At 39.7% G+C, this 21,907-nt stretch overlaps 1 protein-coding gene across 3 annotated transcripts in view; it reads right to left on the bottom strand.

Annotated features, from left to right (window-relative positions):
* Positions 1-1,546: 1,546 nt before the first annotated feature.
* Positions 1,547-21,907, bottom strand: part of DPY19L3 (dpy-19 like C-mannosyltransferase 3) — a 35,881-nt gene continuing 15,520 nt past the window's right edge. For all 3 annotated transcript variants that reach the window (XM_040075480.2, XM_040075479.2, XM_040075481.1), the window contains 11 exons: positions 21,586-21,717; positions 20,506-20,607; positions 19,975-20,048; positions 19,570-19,728; positions 17,960-18,082; positions 17,489-17,600; positions 16,903-16,959; positions 12,609-12,691; positions 5,830-5,962; positions 5,023-5,181; positions 1,547-4,417 (listed from right to left, as the gene is read on the bottom strand). In XM_040075480.2, coding sequence (XP_039931414.1) covers positions 4,256-4,417; positions 5,023-5,181; positions 5,830-5,962; positions 12,609-12,691; positions 16,903-16,959; positions 17,489-17,600; positions 17,960-18,082; positions 19,570-19,728; positions 19,975-20,048; positions 20,506-20,607; positions 21,586-21,717 — 1,296 coding nt within the window. In that variant the 3' untranslated portion in view covers positions 1,547-4,255. The remainder of the gene's footprint in view (positions 4,418-5,022; positions 5,182-5,829; positions 5,963-12,608; positions 12,692-16,902; positions 16,960-17,488; positions 17,601-17,959; positions 18,083-19,569; positions 19,729-19,974; positions 20,049-20,505; positions 20,608-21,585; positions 21,718-21,907) is intronic.

The following is a 21,907-nucleotide window of genomic DNA, read 5'->3' as shown; positions in this document are numbered from 1 at the left end:
TTCCCTGCTGCTGCTTCCTTCCTCGTTACAGCTGTGGCCCTGCTTTGTAACCAGACGTGAAACACCCCCAGAGCCTGGGAGCTGCCTCTGCACTCACAGTGAGCCCCACCTTGCACAGAACATGCAGAATACAACCAACGGGCAGGAAACATTTCCAAACTGCTCCAGGAGCTTGTGTCGATACAATCTCAGTAATGGGACACACTCATTTGCAGCTGTCATGCCCTATTAAAGCCTACTCTTCCTCTTTCCAGAGATTACTAATTAGTTCACTTAATTTATCTGTTTTAATTTGCATGCTACTCTTTAATTACTGCAGAGTTGCTGAAATGATATCCTCACTTGTTCTGCACTCACGCAGACACACAGAGATATTTCAGTGCCTCTACAGAAAGGCTTATCCCAGCACTGCCATGGCTCCCAGGAAGAACAGCTGGCTTTCCACAGAAAGCCGTGCCATGGGTTGGGGGGGGGAGGAAAAATATTGAATAAAAAGACCCATCAGGTCCCTAGGTAGTGGGATTTTCAGTAATCTAGTACTTTTATTAATCTTCTTCCATGTTCTTTACAGACTTTAAACATATAGTAAGAACATTTTATTCAGCATAAAATGTTTGTAAAGGTCTGGAATTTAAATAATCGTGTGGATATTAGTATTTAATCTGTCTGCTTGCCAACTACATTAATCTTTGTGGTCTTTGTTAAAATGTGGTCCAAGTACATAACATGGAGCCAGGCCATAGGAAAGCTGATTGTCCTTAGGTCTGACCTACAGACCAGCAGGTTTAGGAGGGAAAACGGCTGTAAAGAAGCAGGATTAGGTGGGCAGAAGAAACTTGAGCATTTTCTTAATTACAAGAATGCTAAAACCCACGGCCATCTCCTGGGGATTTAAAGGAGGAGGTTCCCTGGATCCCAGAATCCCCTCTATGCAAAAACACCACGTGGCTCGCATCCCATCAATTACATTAATCTCTAATTAATGCTGGTGACAAACTCCCCCCAGCCCCCTTCAGACCAGCCCTACACATAGGCAGTTTTATCTCCAGCTCTGCACATCCTGCAGCTCCTGCCACAGGAGTCACATCAGGACATCGTACTGCACATACAGCTCTTGAAATGAGCTTCTTCACTCCCAAAGAATGCACCTTTCTGTTCATTAAAAATACTAAACTTGAGCTACAATGTGGAAACAAGCAGGTCCCTGTTGGTCAAAGCATTTAATATATGATTTTATATATATATATAATACACTAATAAATAAAGAAATAATATTTATTTAAATGGATAGACTGCCTCAGTCTACTGGCCTTACTGGAGCTGACATGCACCGGGTGATGACTGGTAAAAGCCATGGCTGTTACCTTCAGCTTCTAAGAAGGGAAGCCCAGTTTGTATTAAAACACAAACATCAGTGTTAGACACAGTATAATGAGCTTGAAAACTTCCTCATGAAAAATATTTTGCTTTCCTCCATATGGACTGAAACAAAGCTGACTCTGTAATCAGGTCCTTCTCAACCCAACATAAAAATAAGTGAAAAAAGTGACTTTCAAATTACACAATTTATTTAGTATACAATAGTCATTACATCTCTTTACAACAACATATTATAAAATAACTATGTTAGATCCCACCAGCAGAACACTGAAATAAAAAATGAAAATACACTTATGGATCTCAAAGGCTTTTCTCTCCTAAAAAAGTCCTGGCTCCTTGATACCATTTTGTCTCTGCAATCAAAAAAAAAAAGTGATTTATACCACAGTCCCACCGGTGACAGGCAGCACAATTCCTTGTGGCACACAGGAGGAGCCCTGTCCCTGCCCCTCCATGCTGGTTACCAGTGAGAGCGGTACCTGAGCAATGGGAGGTGCAGCCCTGCCCGGCCTCTCTCACACAGGGGCACGGAGGAGCTGCTCCTCTCAGCCTGTGGCCCTCGGCACCTGCATTTACTGGCTGAAGCTGGCTGGTGTCTGAAGGCTGCACTGCAGTCCTTGGAATATCCCTTATGTTAAACCTTCCTGATAATCTCTCATAATACATCTTTCTGTTTAAAAAACCCCAAACAAACCAGTTTGCACTTGGTAGTTTCTATGAAAAGGTTAAATTTCTCCTTTGGCACTATCTGAAACTGCATTTTGGAAATAAGTCTGTTTAAAAATAGTTACTGTTCCAGTCAGGATTTCTTAAGTCTCAGCTGTTACCTACAAGTAAATTCTGAAGACAACAGAATATCACTAGGCCTGGGAATCCCTCCCCTCCACCAAAGGCAAGTTCCAGAAAGATCCAATCGCATTCTAGAAAAGCCATACAGGCCCAGACATCTTTTACCTTTTGTGTGCTTGTTTTCAATTACTGAAGGCACTCACTGAGGGATTCACTGACCCAGGCTTGCAGCAAGAACCACCATGCATCATTACAGGCCTAATTAAAGTTTTAATACTGATTAAAATGTTTTATTATTGTATTATGTTAAACTGCAGTGGTCTCCAACCTCATTAAAGGATACAGGCTAGGAATTACTCAGGAGTTTCAGCTGCTCAGTTTAACAACCCAGCTCCTGTCAGCGTGTGATTTAACAGAGCCTGGCTACAGCACGGCCTTCTGTGCCAGAGAGAAAGGCAGAAGGATGTTGAACATTGTTTAATGAGTATTTACTGAATATAAAATTGTTTGAGCATGTGACATAACCATCTCCATCTCTTCGGCAATTTACCTTGGTACAACTGAAAGGGAAAACACTTAAATCATGTGGAATTGGAGCCCAGCTCAGTTGTGACAGCTAATCTCATTACACATCTTGATTAAATTAAATGTGGAGTTTACTATCTGCAGCACTTTAAGTTTCCCATCATTAGAAATTAATTGCAGTGGTAATTACTATAACTGAGTTATTTGCATAGGCCACAAACACTCTTAGAGGTGTACAAATGTTAATCCAACCTGGGCCTAGAGGCACTTGATTATTATAATTCTGTTTTAAGAAACGCATGAGCCTACTGGATGCCTAATTCAAGATGGAGAGTACTGTGAGGCACCCAAATTTGATTTCTGGTTTCAGTCTAAAACCAAAGTAGTGCTAAAAACATAGCAAAAGCCATGTGGTATCTTCATAACATTTAGAAATCCGATACAAATCACGAAATTCAGGCTGGTAAAAAGACAAAGGGTACAAACAAATCACAAAGTTCTCAGCATTGAGGTCTGGCTTCACTTAATCTTCCACGTCACTTTAAAATACTGGCAGTCTCTGTTTTAGGCTTAAGAACAAGGACACAAATATTTTGTGCTAAAATATAGAGCTTTGTGTCTGAAATAATACAAAACAAAGTTCTACTGCCTGAATGTATTTGAAATACTCGTTTCCTGCTGATTTTGGGATGAGTTTTTCTTTTGTCCAATTTTGCTATCTTAGTGGGATTCAAACAAAGAGAAAAAGGATCTCCTCTAGTTCAGAAAGTATATACAGAAAGTGTGAGAAACTGAGAAATTGGGATTTTTGTTTGTTCTGAGCATTTTACAAGGATACAAACATGCAACATGTATCAAGCATGCTCCAGCCTTTTTTCTCACTAGAAATATGTAACACTCCATCATTAAACACTTAATGTTATAAACCAGTTTGTTTCTGATCACTAAAAATGCTGGACCAAGGATTAAAGTTTTTTTCTTCAAAATTATTTGCTTAACTCACACTCACTGATTCTGCAATCACACACAAGACTGGAAACTCGTAACCGCATACATTCCCAAAGAATTGAAAAAAGAGGCACTGAAAGAGCACAAGGATCTGTCAAAAAGGATCAGACTGTAAGACAAAGCTTCATTTTGTGACCCTTTTTAGGACTCACAAAGGCAATGCTTACTCAGGGCAGGAGCAGCATGGGCTGCTTTCACTGAATTTCTACCATTTGAGAGGAAAATCTGAACTGCTGAGCAGATTCACAGGCTGTTGCCTTTGTCTTCCAATCAGTTGAAACTGGAAAACAATTACAAACTAAGTATTCTGAGGGTCAGAATTTGTCATCAAAATGGTCCCTACTAGCATTTATTTATGAATTTGTGAAAATTTTGGCAACATCAATAATGTTATCAAAATTAAACTGCCTAAGAAAAAAGAATCACAGTAATTAAACAAGAAACCATCAATGTAAAATGTCTTACAAATGTAACCTGTTTGTAAACTTCATCTGCATTTCCTAATGTGGGTCCTAGCAGTGAAATACTGAACGTGAAGTCAGGGTTGGAAATGTTATTTATGCTTGGCAAGTTTGTAAACATGGAATGTTTTGTTTTGAAACACCCTGGTGAAATGCATGGTGTAAGAAGGAAGGTTTTTTTTAATTTCCTCACAGAAGCGAGGATACACTGAAGGTTTCAAATCAGGTTCATTCTCTCCCAAGCCATCCATGATCTGCAATGAAATGGAACAGATGTGTAAAATTTCTTTAGCAAATTCAGAGTTACAGAAAATAACAAGCTCATAACAACCTCCACAATACATTCACTGGGTCAGACTGGCCAGGTTTGTTCACAGTATGAAACAAGTGGGAGGAAGGAAAGAGTTTTAAACCAGTAAGAGTTAGAGTGTTGTCACTAAATGGATCAAGCTGCTTTGTCAGAGGTCCATAACTACTTGGGCTTGTGCAGCCTGCTCTGGCTCCACGTCAGCCCCAGAAATGCCCGAGAACTGCCCTGACACAGCGTGGTAACAGAACACACCGCACCTGAGGAACTGAAGCTCTGAAGTGATTTACACCTGGGAGGGAACTCGGCTTGTGTGCTCCGAACCTGGAGCTCATCCCGAAGTGATTGCCTATCCTGCCCAGGCTGCAATTGCTTCATTTTTGTTCTCGAAATACCCTTAGAAGCAAGCAGTGTTAACGAGGCCATGTTGACAATGTCTAAGGGCTGCAGCAGGTTTTCCTTCCCACGGCACAAGTACACTGAGCTACCTCAGGTCTCGGTGCCTGGGTCTCAGAGCGAGGTCAAACACCAGGTATTCTGTTCCACACTCACGTGGCCATTGGCTACATCCAGCAGGTCCCGCAGGCGGCAGCCCCGGCTGTGCCTCCTCTCATAGCAAATGCTGTCCTCCAGGATCACGTAGTCCGTGCCGAAGGAGCGCAGGATGCCGTACACGTCACCGGGAGATCGCTTGGCATAGATCTGGTAAATCTGGAGAGCAAGGAAACTCAGCTCCAACACACACCACATCACCACTCACTACTGCTTTGTCTGCTCTGTCCTGAGTCCTCTGCCTTGAGCCAAACAAAGAACTGAGAAACCATGTGAATTAAATATTATAGAAACAATCTATAAATGCTTTATTCAGTAGCCACGTGGAGATGTGTGCTATGGTGAGGATGCTGCTGGCTACACAACACTGCATGGTTTTGAGAATGTCTCCAGTCCGGAGAAGGGTAGGTGAAAACAGTCTCCCCAGCTCCATGTGCAGTTTCTCAGGGTGGTTTCTGTATTAAATGCTCTTTGCTGCTCTGGTAACTGAAGGGAGTATCAGGGAATGCTCCATGTGGGTTTAACAGCCCAAATGGGCCCCAGCACCTACTGATGGCACAGTGGCCAAACCAGTGCCCTTGGGACTAGCTGGGTACCCAGGCACAGAGCTGCTCAGACACTCACCAGCTGCCAGAAGTGAGTCACGAGATCCCAAAGCAGTTAAAGCCTGGGCTGTGCCTGACAGTAAGTTACTCCACGAGTAAAGCACGTGATGCCTTTTGCAGTGTGCCATTAGGACAGTACTGTTTTCTGGAGTGGAGTCGGGGACATGGGCAAGGATACCTTAAAAAATCAGAAATCTCTCACCTGCTTTGTTCTCTCTCTCAGGTTCTTATCCTCATAGTGGGGATGGTTGGTTAAGGTCCGTCCAGTGCACAGTTTGACTCCTGCCAACAGCTGCATGCTCCCAGCAAACACTGCTGTGCTTGGAGTGTTTGACCTAAACAAACATTGATAAATCTGAGGAAGTCTCTGCAGGGGCATTTTTGCAATGCTTGTGACAGATCAGAAGGAAAAAAAAGACTGCAAAAAGTATTTTTCTGCTTCTCCTCTATTCAGGGAGCAAACTGTTCAACCGTGTTTTCTTCAAATGCCAAGTGGATAAATTATGGTAATACTCAACTGCAAATAAAAAATTTACTAAGCACCATGAGGAAATCCACAGAAAACATGATCCTGACAATTTCAAACTATTTCTATATTTCATATATTTCTCAGGTTCATAAAGGCTCTGAATATTTATAGGTTTCTATATCCTAATTCTTTTAATATTTCAAGAAACTTATTGTGACTTAGGTTTGTGTCTGATATATATAAGGTACTTTATGTAAAATGAATGATTTAATCTGAATGGTAAAACTTTCTTGTTCCTGTCCTGGCATTCACCATTCACTTGGAACAAAAACTTTGTTCCATGAGACATTAATCTTCCTATTCTGACAATTGGGGGAGTGAAAACTGTGAAAAAAGATACCCCAGTTGCAAAAAGCTGGGGCAGGGGGATGCAGAAGATGCCAGAATAATGCTGTCACTTATTGTTACCGTGATCTTTGAAATTCCACATAGCAGTCCTGGTATCTCAGGATCACTCAAATACCACTAATGAAAAAATTATTTTTGCTCACCTCCTTCCCAACAAGTTTACAATTTAAGACATTTGCAAAGACACAACAGAAGGGCAGAGCAAAAAGAAAAAGTAAAAGTGCCAGGCAATGGACACTCCCATAATCAGGCTAATTGAAACTGGCTATAGTATGCTGAAGTGTTTTCTAGTGCTTAGTAGGCACATAAGCATGGAGGGGTCTGTGAAGACTAAACCAACAGAAAGCAGCACACATTAAATCGAGTAAAATGAAATTAGAATGTGAATGGGTACCTAACATCCCCATGCATGCACTAAAGTACTCCAGCAACTGTGACACTTTGGGGTGCACTTTAGGGAGCCTTTGGAAATTGCAGCTACACAATCTTTAAGCTCCATGATCAGCTGAAAATGTTGAAAGACAAGTATTAAGTTTTACTATCGCCTTTCAAGAGATTATACTTAGCAAATGGATTAATAATTACAAACCCTTCCTAAAAAATCTTGCACTGGTACATTAATCTCCTCTAGGAAGGCCAGAGATAGTATTTTTAATATGTCAGTTTAACTTTACTGATAGACAAGTCCTTCACCACTTTATAAAACCAGTTTCATTTTAAAGTCTGAAAATATTTAATCTCTTAAGAAATTATTTATTACTTAAAATATTCAAAGCCACAAGTGTCCTGAAGTACATGTTCCATTAAAAGAAATTAATTCCTGTTAGTACTATGTAAATAGGATGGTCCTGACAAGCTGTCAGCCAGGACTTATCCCTGGAGCTGTGGGAAAGCAAAGTCTGTAGGACTAAGCTGCCAAGGACATGGGCTGGACTCATAGAGGGACTGGGGAGAGCTCAGACATCCAAATAAAAATGAGGATTCTTAAAGCATCTTCAACATGTTCCTGTGTTTATGCCTGGGCCAGGCAACTTCTAATGCAACAAGTAGGTTTCTGTGCTTGTTCAAGATCAGTTCAAATTAAAAGCTGGCTGGCCTTACCAAAGCAACCCTGCTCTTCTGATTGCAGATTTGCATTACAACGGGCTCTGCGGCAGACTCAGACTTTCTTAAACCCACTCACACAGCCCCTCCCAACAAGTACCAAAAGCAAAACTGCAAGAATAAAAGCAAACAAACAAAAAAGCCAAACCAGCCTGCAGGTTCTTTTCCTTTAAAAGAAAGCTAAAGGGTGTTAGTGCCCTTTATCAATAACCTACTGGTAAAAATGCTCATCAAAAATGCAGAACCACAGAATACACTGAGATGGAAGGGACTTCACAGGGCTCATCCAGCCCAGCCCCTGTCCCTGCCCAGACCCCCCAACAATCCCCCTGTGCATCCCTGGCAGCACTGTCCAAAGGCTCCTGGAGCTCTGGCAGCCTCGGGGCCGTGCCCATGCCCATGCCCTGGGGAGCCTGGGCAGTGCCAGCACCCTCTGGGGGAAGCAGAACCTTTCCCTGATGTCCAGCCTAACCCTGCTCTTGTCACAGGGAGCAGAGATTGGAGCTGCAGCCCTCAGTGAATCTCCCGTCAGCAAACGGATCATGAGAAGATTCAGGGTTCCACTCCTCCCCATGCTCCATGCTCCAAAAGCATTCACTCCTGCCCAGAAGGGCTGAAATACAGCTGAGCTGCATTCTTTACCAGATAGAAAGAGTTTTGCCAGCACTTCCTGCTCTCCCTGTTCCTTAAGACAATCTAGTGACGCTCGCTTGCTTTTCAAAGAACTGCCTTAAGTGCTTTGGTTCCGGGTGGAGTTTAAAATCCGGTGTTCTGGGTAAAGGCAGATGTTTCCCTGAGATGTGCAGGTTTGAAGTCCTGGGAAATGATACTCCTTCAGACACATCACTGTCTGTATTTTACCAGCCAGCTCAGATGTTCCCAGGCCAGGAGCCACTGGAAGCCCTCTTCCCCTGTGCTGCACTGGCAGTGCCAGGAGCACAAGTGCTGGATTCCAGTGCCCTGGGCAGAGAGCTGGGAGGTGACGCTGGGAGGTGACACAGAGCCCCAGACACATCTGCCCTCTCCAGTTCCCTCCCCACGAGCTCTTGTGGGTGCCAGTGCTGAGTTCTGGGGACACAGGAGCACCGAGGAGCGCTCCCAGGCCAGGATGGTTCCTGCATCCCAGGGATGCCCCTGCCTGAGGCAGGCACCACCCGCAGGGCTCTGCAGCCAGGGCACCTCCTGCACTGCAAACCCTGAATGACACTTCTCTATTACACAAAAAACAAGCCATTTTTACAACTGTCTGAGGAAATGATGTATAAAATGAAAGGATAATTTGTTTTTACAGCTCTCTGCCAAGCTCCATACCACACTGTCCAACCTGCAAACAATTTATTCTCTAGGAAATGTCACTAAATAATGACAAGGACTTACAGGTCAAACTGATTTACATTATATAATTTAAATGCCATTCCAAGCAGACCTGATGGCATTTTGAACAAATAATCTCATTTATTTTTGAAGCTCTAAGCTTTCAACAAGTTAATTACAGCCGAGCTAATGGGTAAACTAAGCACTATATTACTTCGTAGGAACCTTTTCTTTACCTTACACTTAAGAATGTAGAGAATTATATAAATACTAAAGAATAACTCATTAAAAATAAAAGCGTTTTACAGGAAGTACTTGAACAGACTCTGAAAGTGTTAGTAATTCTTTCTCTTAAACAGCTAAAGAATTATTGTGAGCTGGGTTTAGGAAGCACTAAGGAAGAATTGGCCAACATTGCAATTACAGGTTACATCATTAGACATAAAATGGCTGTTTCTAGTAAAAGTCCTCCAGAGTTGAACCCTGTAGTTTGCTTCCAAAGCCATAAAATCTGACAAGTCTCAGATTATTCCTTTACTAGTGCCTGAGTATGGTATGAATCAACAAAGTGAAAGGATTTGAGAAAAGGAGATTCTACGGAATGTGCCATGATAGATTTTTTCTTCTTTAAAAGAAAATCTTTTTATTTGCAGAATGCAATATTAAAATATCACAGATTTAGCTGCAGATGACAGGCAGTAAAGCATATTCAGTCATATTGTCACGGTTCTTTTTTTTCCCTCTGGTTTGGAAAGACTGAAAATTGCAAAAATGGAAAATGACAGCCACAAAGAAAGAACAACAAGATGCGTTTTTGTGAGTCCCGGCTTCAATTTTATGCATGCAGATTAGGCTCACATAAAGGAGTGCACCTACACAGTTGGTATAAACCTGCTTCTCCAGCACTCTCAAATTTGTGCCTGAAATTTACTCACATGTCTGTCCAACAAAAGCCCAAGAACTTAAGAACAACAATAAAAAAAAAAAAAAAAAAAAAAAAAAAAAAAAAAAAAAAAAAAAGTGTAACATTGCCTTTAAAGTCTGGAACATGTGTTGATTTCAGTGTGATTACCCTTGAAAATCAGGAATGCAAGTAATAAACTTTAAAGCTGGTTTGAAATGAAAATATAGCCATTAATATAAATTAGTATAAATTACTAAAGGAAAGAACCACCACTGAAACATGGGTGTTTCATTTACATAACCTTAGGAGGTTTTTGGAAATTTGTGGGGTTTCCACTACTGTACAAATTTGCCTGCTTGTCCCCACACCTGGTTGGTGTTGACAGTTGACATCCAACAATGCTCTGCTGAATCTCAGTCTCAGTTCACTTCCCGCTGTTTTGGCTGTTGCCCAAGATTTCTAAGAACTTTTTTTGTGAGTTTTGGCAACTGCTACTGAAATATTCCACAACTGTAGACAGATTTCCCCTTTAAAGGCAGAAGACATTGCTTCTTTAACACTTACCAGGAGTAAACAGAGTAGGGAAGTTCACGCTAGTGATTTGCTCATTCTACTGATATTCTTCCCCATCTCACAAATGAGCATGTTGTTCCTGTTGTCTTAGGGAGAAAGACCAAAACTAAGAATTTTAATGTACCTCCCAGCTGGGAACAGAGCTGTGAACTAGCCCTGGAGCATTGGATTCTTGACTTTTTTGTTGGAAAAAAGCTAAGAAAATGAGATGGTGGGTAGGAAAAAAAGCAGAAGACTGGGATATTCAAGGTCATAACGTAAAAAAATTGTGCTCTGCAATTGTACAGATACAAACCAGTAGATCTTCCTGAAAATGCTGTGGCAATTTTAGTGAGGGGAAGAGTAAGAAATGCATCTGCAGACACTTCATAGGGGACAGACTAATAGCTGGCCATTATTCAGATTGTATATTTGGACAAGTTAATATGCATTTAGAGCTGAGCGGACAGAAGGGTTTTCTTGTTGTGGAGAGATTGCAAGACAGATGAGTTATTCCTAATTCACTGCTATACATGACAAATTAGAGCTTTCCATACTGAGTTTTAATAATGAATGATTAGTTCCTGACACCAGCCTTGACAGGTCATTAACTACAGCACAACTATCAAGTGTTAGTGTAGTAAAAGTGTTCTCTTACACATCAAACTTAAGAAAATCTGTCCCACTTTGAGAAACTTATCATAAATTTTGTTGACTGGTATTTAAAGCATAGATAATTAACTCTTCTTCACAAGAATGATATTTCTAAATACAATAAATTCTAAGTAAAAAACCCCCAGTCCCTCTGTAATTGTCTGTCATGACTTGGAATGAAGAGATGACAAGCACCAGTTTAGCATTCTCAGCACTAAGAACACATGAAAAATTATTCTCATTGGAGCCAGTCAAATCCAGTTCATGGCTGGGAATAACTCCACATGCATATTTTATGTATAAATCTATATATAACTCTATATATTGCACACAGGAGACCTGAACTATCAGACATTTACCATCTTTTAATAAAACAGTAGTGCTAAATGGAACTGGCTGGTAAACATTAGTCACAAAAACATGTCAATAAGGCTGCAAAGATTCTAAATGATGGAAAAAATCATGGCCTGCTTTCAAAATAAGTCAGTGAAGGCTTGTAATATATTTTACTTCTAAATTACTCCTTCTAGTTTATGGATTAAAGAAATATAACATTATGGAGTGTAAATATGTTGCTATGGGGAGAACAGGCTGGGTGACTGGTTTCACTGAAGTTCATTGCATATGAAGGAAATACTCCAAGGAAATACTTCAAACAGTTCAATATTTAATGTTGTATATTCAGATTTACTTTCAGAATGTTTTCCTCCATAACATGAAACCAATTTTCTTTTTTTAAAATAATTGCCAGAGTTGCAAATAAATACAAGTCCCAGGAATCTCCCTGTTCAGAAACTCACCCTGGAAGTTTTTAGTGGTTACTCTGTGTTAACAGAGAATGTACCCCTTTAGTTCACAGCCCTCCAGAGAACATCCTACCTGGCCTTTTTTCTCTACTGCATCTTCTACATGCAGTATTCCAAACTGCTTCCACCTAAAAAAATGCCTTCCTATGCTCTGTGAGAAAGCAGAAGTGATGAGGTGGGCTTGGAATTATTAACTCACACTCCTGAAAGACAGCACCTATGCTTAGCTGTTGCAAGTTCAAGTTCAATTAAAAATATTTTGCCTGCAGTTTGGAACACATGTTGGGATTAATTCTAATAAGCAGAAACAACTCAGATTGTTTTAAAGACCAACAAACAGACTGCAGAGTATGAATTTTCCAGCACTACATCCAAGCTTTTTAACGTTACAGAGCTGAGAAGGACATTAGGTTGGGGGGGAGGAAATATAATTATTTCACTGCAGAGGTCGATTAATGTAAAGAAGTAGCTATAATATGATGAGAGAAGACTGACACCTCCAAATTTACCTCTTTTGGCTGGGAAAACTGTGTCCTTATGGGAGCAAAGGGATCAGCTGGCTCCCTGATGCACATGGAACACCGCAGGGATACTGAACCCGGGCATGGAGCTGCTCAAACCCAACCTCCTGAAAACCCACCCAGCCTAACTCTCCTCACAGGTCACCAGAGTTCACTGCTGAGCTGTGACAAATAAGGAGAACACTACAACTAAGAACATTACATCTACACAAATAGCACTTAACTGAAATAGAGAAAAAATCCTCTTACTTAATCCAGTTCATCAGCTCCACAGTGTCTGGGTCATAGAATTCTCTCAGCTCTGACAGTTCATCCATTATTCCTGGCCAGAACTAAAACGGAAACAAAACAGAACAACCTGAAGACAGAATGAACAAAACAAGTTCTGGATGCTGAAATGTATTATTTCCTCTTGTCCAGCTCATGGGTAAATTGCAAGACAGGAGTGTATCTCTCTACCCTTCCTAGAAGGAGAGGAGGTCACTGCAGGATGGAAACAGTTTCAGAGTTTGAGATCTGCAGCTCCTGCCAGATGACCAGCAGGACCAGAACTGCCCATTGTCAAAACTGACAAGAGAAGGAAAGGCCTCAGGAATTAAAATTAAGTTTGGAAAGGAAACATAAAACTAAATTCAAAAAGGTAGGAAATCTGTATCAGAAGTAAAGATTATTAGATGTGCTGCAGATGCTGTTAATGGTATTTCAGAAATTTGAGTTAAAAGAGAGCCGCTGAAGGCAAAAATAAAACTGTGACTGAATGAAAACAACCAATAGACCACTGGGGGAAAGCAGTTCAAAATTTACTGCAGACAAAGAATACATAAATCAGATTCTGGAGGAGAGAAAAAGAATTGAAACCGATTCTGAAAAACTTAACCCTCCCATCCAAAAAGCTAAGGGAACAATGATTTATTTAAGGGTTTATTGTTTAAACCAGTGAATATTCCAGGGCAGAAGGGAGCAATTAAGGAAGATGATGACAATCCCAGTGACAAATTGCTGTGCATCAGTCTTTACTACAGAGGATGTTATGGTGAAACCTATTCCAAACCTGCTTTCTTTAGATAATAAGGATTGCTGGTTTGGAAACTGAAACGCTACAGGAAAAAGTCTAAGAAAACCCACCTGATAACTAAAAAGCCATTTATCATCCCATTTATATAATGGTCATCCAAGAGTTCAGAAGGAATTTGAATGTGGTGCTGCCGAGCCCCTTAGCAAACAAGGCATTCCTTCACCCAAACTGCAATCATGTGGCAGGGCTGGGGGCAGGAGGTGGAACTGGGCCAATGAAGGCTCTCACTAGTGGAGCTGCTCACTTAAAACACTTGGTTCAAGAACTCCTGGCATCTCCCAGGGGGAGCCATGGCAGCATCACAACCTTGGGGAAGCTTTGGGAGGTACAGCAGTACAACAGATGTATTTCTGCTCTTCAGAAGCTCTCCCAGAGATTAGTAAATTCAGCTGTTGTGAAAGGAGATTGTGGAGTCCCATCATGAATCAAAATTTCCTCTCTTCATTACTAAACTACCCTGGATAGCTTCACATTCTGAGAGCTTGGAGTCCTTCAGGGTGGAGACAGAAGGAATGGGCTCTGCTTTGCTTCTCAGTCAGTGCACCCTGCCCCGTAACCTCCTGAGGAACCCGTGGCACAGCTCCCTGCTCAGTGCTGGGGCAATTCCATGGCATTCACTCTGTAAAGGCTTCTTAGGTCATGGTACTGCAAGTTTTGACTGAGCACAAGCAGTTTCCACTGGAGGGAAGTTTTGGTCACGGGGCTTGCTATTACTGAATTGAAAACTTTCCAGGCAGCACTACATTTGATTAGTAGAACCAAGACAAAACGAAGCTACTTCAGGAGCTCCAAACACAAGAGAATGACAAGTAAAAAGTAAAGCATATGAAAATATGGACCAATAACACTGACAAAACTTTGTCTCGTAAATAGGTCAGATTGAGAAAAAGTCTGGTGACACCAGGAGAGGATAAAAAGAACAGATGGAGCACATCAGGGACATAACAAACTGCTTGGAAGAGTGAGGGAAATGTGAATTAAGTTTCCAGCCTGTAACAGTGCTTGTATCTGAGGTCAAAGTCTTCAGGAAAAGAAACCAGTTGTCAAGTGGTTTAAACGAGCCCTGAACTGAAGCTGTTCAGGACAGCCAAAGACTGTGGGTATGCATTGCAATATATGCTGTAATAAATGTCCACGTTTGGAGACAAAGGACTTGGCCACGATGAAGATGAAAATGCAGCTAGAGAAATAGTAGGAATAGAGAGTTTACTATTAGAGAGAAATCAAGATTATTTGGCAATCCTTGGAATTAGAATGCTCAAGTTCAGGAGCTCACCTGAAGTACCAAAAATTTATTCAGGAATTACTGACACACGAGCACAAATTGATCAGCATTACAGTGAAGTTAAAATACAATCAACACAGATAAAGTGAAATCTACCTATAAAGTGTAAGAAGTGAAACATAAATACTACTTGGGACTGCTTTATGTATGTGTTGTGTTATCTGCAGCACAGCTAAAGTAGGCATGGAAATACTTCAGCATTTTCACTTTATCTAAAAGATGTTTGTTTGCACTGTAATAATGAAGAACTCATGTAAATAGGAATACAAATGCTTACAGGTCTCAAAACATCCTGCACCTGAAATCTGAAAGAAAGGCAGCATTATAGCTGCATCTACATCTCAATAAATTCTTGTTCAAGTGATGTATTTGGGGCTGTAGTAGCCACATGCCTCAAAAGAAGCTTTCATTAGCTTATTCAGGATTAGGTTAATAATCCCACAAAAGTCCTATTTTGAGGAACTGCACTGAAGAACAGTTCTGACAAATATAACAGATAATGAAACACCAAACTGCCCTCCTAAAAATTGAAGAAAACCAGCCCTGATGGCAAGTTAACTTTATGGTGTACAGAGAAACTTCCCCTGCAATCTGAGCAGTCAGAGACTGAACAGATAAATTCTTGCCTGGAAAAGAGCAAGGTAAGTAAGTCTCTGTTCCAAAAATCTCCTTCCACTGCCTGTTTGTAAGGTTTGAGAGAGAGAATATAAAATCACATTCTCACAGAGGCAATGGGTACATTCTGGATCTCTCGGTAAGAATTCTTATCTGACCACTTCCAGGCCAAGAGCCTTGTGGATCCCTTCCAGCTCAGAGTATTTATTCTGTGACGCCCTCAGGCTTCTCATCAACTCTTTGGGCTTTGCAGAAAAGACCCACAGAGAGATCCATTCTCCTGGTAGCTCAACTGCAAGAACTGACTCAGGACAAAAACCACTGAGAGGTGACGAATTTCTCATTCCTACTGAGAAATTTGAAAAATCGTACTTTTAATGTCAATAAAAATTATCTTCCCTATTTAGAAGAATCACAAAAATGATGCTTTTGAGGCAGACTGAGCACAACTAATGACTGCTCTAAAGCCCATGAAATCAGTGGTTTCTGTTGACTTCAGAACTGAATCTGACAGGATTTAGGAACTTTACATCTGCTCATGAAGAGTGGGAGGAAAATTATTCCTAGTCATCTGTCACATTAGACTATCAGAACGTCATGCTCTTGCTATCCCTCACATCAAGAGAAATGGCATTGTCTCTGTCATATTCAGAGATGATGAAAATGGTAAATGACTTCCTAACTGTCACATTACTGGACAAAACAAGTCCTCTAACAGAACAATAAGACAATTTAAGTGGAAAACAGTATTTTTTTTTTCTTTTTATTTCAGTTTTAGAGGGGGGAACACAATACTGGAGTGAACTCTATTAGCAGCTTTCTTAACTGCTCCACTATTGCCTCTGGAACTGTAACAATGAAATTAATCTTGTGTTTTTCTGAAGGGAAATATTTAACAGACATATTTTTATCTCACACTAGTTACTGCAGAAACAACTTCTCCATCAAAGCAGACTCTGATTTTTTTGTCTTTGTGACTTCAGATTAAAAGACTGGTTTGCCCATTAAATCAGTGTTCTAAATCTCCCTGCTATGACAGACTGATAATCTTGTACATGTTATTGATTTAGGTATGCTTTATGCATTTACACTGAAGTGTTTGACAATAATAATACTCTGCTTCTGGAACAGACAGAAGACAAACCAGGTACTTGACCATTTAATAATTCTGCACTTTAAAGCATATGAGATGAGGCACAGCAGTAGAGATTATGATTCTTTCTGCTCCTACAATAAATCATTACACAAAGTGCCAATCTGCATTATATCCAAAACTTAGTTAAAACTAAAAGAGACAACTCCCATTTCCATAAAATTATGCATTTAAATAGCACCTGCTACTTACACATACAATCAGATAAACATTTGTATCTATGAACAACTACTTTGGATTAAATAAGCCCAACTGATCCTTCACAGACAATTTCATAGGCACAGCTATCCCCATTTTTAGAATTCAGTTACAATTCTTGTATGTAGTTGTGAATAAGACAACACCATTCTAGGAGAAAGGAAAAATTCCATGCAACTAAAGAATGCCAAAACATCGAGAAAAAAAAAATTCTTACCTTAAATGAAATGTACAGTAATGTAATTATTGGTATAGAATACTTAATCACCTGTGTCTGTGAGAAATTGAAAAACAAAATTGGTTAGCTTGATGATACATTTAATAGATTTAATTTTTAATGTACTGATATCTGAAATATTTAACATGTAGTGGAATTTAAGAGATTGAATTTTAAGTCCATATTCTGATTTTATTTTCAAGTAAAACCTTAATTACAGACTCATCAAAAAAAAAGATGGATTTATATCTTTAAATTTATATTCTACAAGGTGGAAAACACTGTCATTCAATATAATAGACTGCAAAGGTCTTCTCAGACTGCTGATGATTTCTTAATATGGAGACTTTTTTCGTACAATTGTGGTTATTTCTCATAGCCACATCTATATTGCCATCTAGTGTATTCCAATGGAATTGTTTAACACAGAAACCACCAGAAAATCCATTTTACTTACTCAATTTATACAAATGTACAGGAGAGATACCTGGTTTGAGAGAACCAAAACCAACATTCAACCCTGAGCCTTGACTTGGCTGAGGTACAGTCCAAAGCCAGAGGATGCAATGCTGAGTACAGTGCTCACCCTCCGGGACGTGTAGAGGTGGAGACACTTCAGGATGAGCCTCCAAACCTCCGCACTGCACAGGCCAAAGGATGCAAATACACACATGTGGGATGTCCAGAGGTACTTCATCCTGGAAGAACACAAGCTTTTTATGATCATCTGGAGCTCTGCAAAGCTGCTTATGAGAGCAGTTATGTCTAGAGAAATCCTGAACACAGTTTCCTTGGAGTTTCAGGTCTCTGAAATAACTGAGTACAGGACTGACACTGCACTTTGCTACCTGCTCTTGAGAATATCTCTGTTCCCAAACTTCCATTCTTTATGGCAGAATTTTGGGAAATGCCTCAGTTTACAAGTAGAAACACACCAGGGAGAGAAAGAAGGTTCATGACCCTATCAGCTTGTGGTCAACATATTTTACACTCTTATAAAAACATACTCAATCATCTAACCAAGCCCTTAGTAGAAGCAAAAAAAAAAAAAATATACCTCATTGTGCTTAATGCCAGACATCCAAAAAGAACTGTGTGAACTAAGCTGTAGGCAGCATCAGGCTTCAGTGTCACTGTATACTCTTTCATTTTTTCCTTTAACTGGACTTGATTAGAACCACTAATTGAAGAAAAAAAACAGTGTTATATTAGGTTCTGTACCATAGTTCATGTAATTATCCACATTTTAAAAATCATCGAATCTTTCTGAGGCCAGAAACAAGAACCATTGCTACGAGCCCACAATCTTCTATTGCATCCATGATATAATTTAGCCTGATGCCACCAACTTGATGCAGCATCAGGGATTTCTTTTCATGTGCAGTTTTCTGGAAATGCAACGGGTTTAAATGAGCTGGATTAGAATGAGATAAAGCTGTTTACAGCAAGGCAAGCTTGGTTTCTTGTTTGAAGCAGCTACTCCCAAGTTCAGAGAGCTTTTGATGAGAGTGAAGAATTTAACTGTGATTTGTGGGGTTGTGCTGGTCTGCCTGGATGTCATTAAAGCCATAGATTGGAAGCAGAATTAGGGAAAATGAGCCCTGAAAGGAGTGGTTATTGCCTGAGCTGTCTAGCCTTGTGAATATACATGGAGGGTCCTTCAAAAAAACAGAAGAAGCTGCTTCAGGGTGTGAGGTTTTCCCATTTTTTTCAGGTCAAGGGATAAGTGAAATAAATGCATTAAAAATTAGGGACATGTTTGGGATTACATCTAGGGCTGCAGAAAATAGGAGCTGCAGAATCTTATTTTTTAAAACTGACTGAGGCAGTACGTTTTTAAAGAGGCTGGTTGAATAGTATCAAAATTATTTAGAGATGACTGACATTTGACAATTACTATTGTATGTACTATTACAATATGTAATTGTCATAACAGATTTGGAATGCCTCTCCCTTTCTATTGCCTCTCTCCTTTTTATCCAGTCTCCCCTAAAATCTATGATAGTGACACTAATCAGGTGACACTCATCAGGTGACACTCCTTGAATTTTTGCTTAATCAGGGTTTATATGATCCCTTCTACCTTTTGCCCAGGTTGTACATGTAAAACTGAGAACCAGTTTGTTTGAACAGCATTCTGTCTGGTTTTCTTCTGTGTTCTGTAGATCCCTCAGAATGCCAGAGATTAGCTCTGGGAACTGCCAGCAGTGATGCACAGCTCCAGCTCCTGCTCCTTCACACGGATCACAAAGTTCAGCAGAGACTATTCCAGCTCACTTCTGGGCAGTCTGAGGATAACACCTGGGAAAACTGTGATTTGGAGTGTTGTGCACAGGAAAAACGGGACGAACTAAAGAAACTAACATTGTTTTAGATAAAGACATCCTTCCCCTGCTTTCTCTCATGCCAAAAACCCCAACCAACATTATACATACAGCAAACCTTCCACAGGAAAGAACTTGACTGAATCGAGGGAAAGATGTTCCTTTGCCTACATTTTTAGCTTCAGTATGAAGTTACTTATTCTGCCTGATTTCTCTATCATACACCCCACCCCTCAGCAGCTGTGCAAAGCAATCCTGTATTTGCTGCTGTGTTCACCTCTCAGCTCCTCAGCCAGCTGAAGAAAATTGATAAAAATGTGAATTACGTTAAAACTGTATTTACCTGAGGTTCCGAAAGGCAACAATTACAGCTGCTACTGTCAGGAGGAAGAGAACAAATCCATAGACATAAAAAAGTAACGTACTGGAGAGTCTTGAAAAGGTATTTAAAGGTAGTAAACCAAAGGCTTCTTCACAAAGATAAAGGTTAGCATCAAAATCTCTAAAAAAGAAAAAAATAAACATCTTTGTCCATCATGTATTTCATAACTTGACGTCAAAAAGATAGAAGTTAACTTTTTTCCCAAGAAATTATAAAGCCACAGTTGTGCAGATTATTGTTAGGGCAAGTATGACGTAAACATGAGGTAAAAGTCTGTGATTTATTGCACACATTTGAAATAAGAACAACTTGAAGGCTTCAGTTAAAGAAGTCAAACAAAAAAGCAGAACTGCAGCTAAATCATACCTTGTCGCTCCAAATCCAAATTTTGCTTTCAGGAATTTGAATATATGCTCATCTGACTCAAGATTAAGAATTTTCTACAGAGTGGGGAAAGAGAAAGGAAATTATATCTTAAATATAAAAAATGTTGCACAGTAAACAGCTTTTTTGTCATTTAAATGTAACTGTAAAGCAACACAGGCTTATTAAGATGGGTGCTTTGCAATCAAAGAAGCATTCACTTTTAACTGCATTAATTGAAAAGAAAATTCAGTGAAAAAACTTTGCAAATGCTCAACAGTATAGATCTACAACTGATATAAAATTACAGGTGAGCTTCAAGCTAACACCAATTATTTGGTGTTAATTTATGAAGTTTTCAAATCCACGTATCAAAGATTAGCAAAACGATCTTTAACTTCTAAAATGCAGTTTCTGAGATGCAGAGCAATCTCACTGCAGTTTTTATTTAATGATATTCCTGTAGATGGTTAACAAATAGCTTTTAACATAATACAATGTGTAATTTTTGGTATTAAAAAATTACTTGCCTACCTTAATGAATTTATTTATTAGGAGAGTCAAGCACAAGACTAGTAGAACATGGAGGATAAGCTTCCCAAGCCTATTAAGCAAGCCACCCCTTTTTAGGTTTTTCTACAAAGAAGAAGATATTAGTATTTCAGTCCCTTTTTTATGTATTTGGAACAAAAGCATCACAGGCTATTTGAAACAGCTGATCTGCTGGTCCTGAGCAGCACCAAATTTGGATTAGGGTTACATAAGCAAAAAATGATACAGAACCAAGTACCCAGAATAAAGACAGACTTCTTGCACAAACCTGAAGGGACAATGTCATAAAAGCTTCGACCTGGCAGAGTTTTGGAAGAAGCCAAACAGCTCTTCTTTGGCAGCAGCCCTATTGTACCTACAGAACTTACTCCCTAATTTCCATAATTCTCTGTGCCTTTTGAAATAGCTACTCATTACACCTTCCACCAACCCATGGCAAAGGGAGCTTCTGCCTCTGACAGTTGATAGGATTTTGAGCAATTTTCCAGTTACAAGCTCCAGATCCAGATGAGCTGCTCGCAGGCAGCTGGGAATAGGTGCAGACAATAGGAATGGCCCTGTAAACTCCTTTATTGTGGTCAGAGGCTGTCACCAATACCAGAATCAGAAAAAAGAGAACTGTAACTACACTAAAAAACCTTAATCTTTGAAAGAAACAATGGATTCCAGGAAGCTGAACTCGACATGAGCCTAGTTGTCCTAGTTGTTACAGATTACTTAGTTGGAGGCAGATCCATAAATTCAGGCCAAGTCCTGCTGAACCAGGTGTAAAGTCCATTCATGCAATTTTGTTTTTCAGGATCCAAACTGCAGCTTGCACAATCATTAATGTTAATAGCCATCATGGAATTACGATGTCTGATGTGCTTGGTTAAGCTGCAGTTAAGAGTAATGGAATTCATTATTTGATCAGGCAATATTTGGGTTGCTGTACGCTATATTAATTCCTCTAATTAGTATTAGTAAATGAAAATTATAATGAATCTAAATCACTCATTCACACACACACATATATATAAAAACACTCTTTATTTATTACTACAGACTTATTTTGGTACCTACCTGGATTGTTTTTGCTATTAAGACAGAAACATTAAAACTTAAAAGTAATGATCCAAGAATCATAGAATTGAAGAACTGTAGGACACAGACCAGCAGTAATCCAGATATCTGAATGATATAGAGCCATGTAACCTGTAACAATAATGAGATTTTTATGCCTACAAAACTTTACAGTCATAGCTGCTTTTCCCTGAATATGCTTTATAATTTATTTCAACATCAATTATTTTTACAAAGAACTTATCATCTTGCAGTAAATCATTACATTTAAAGCCATTACTGTAGCCTTTTTATATTTATATCCTAAACTACTTAGGTTAAT

Source organism: Hirundo rustica, chromosome 11, assembly GCF_015227805.2.
Source record: "Hirundo rustica isolate bHirRus1 chromosome 11, bHirRus1.pri.v3, whole genome shotgun sequence".
Taxonomy (NCBI): Eukaryota; Metazoa; Chordata; class Aves; order Passeriformes; family Hirundinidae; genus Hirundo; species Hirundo rustica.
Note: the sequence above shows the minus strand (reverse complement) of the source record. Positions and strands in the feature narration are given on the sequence as shown.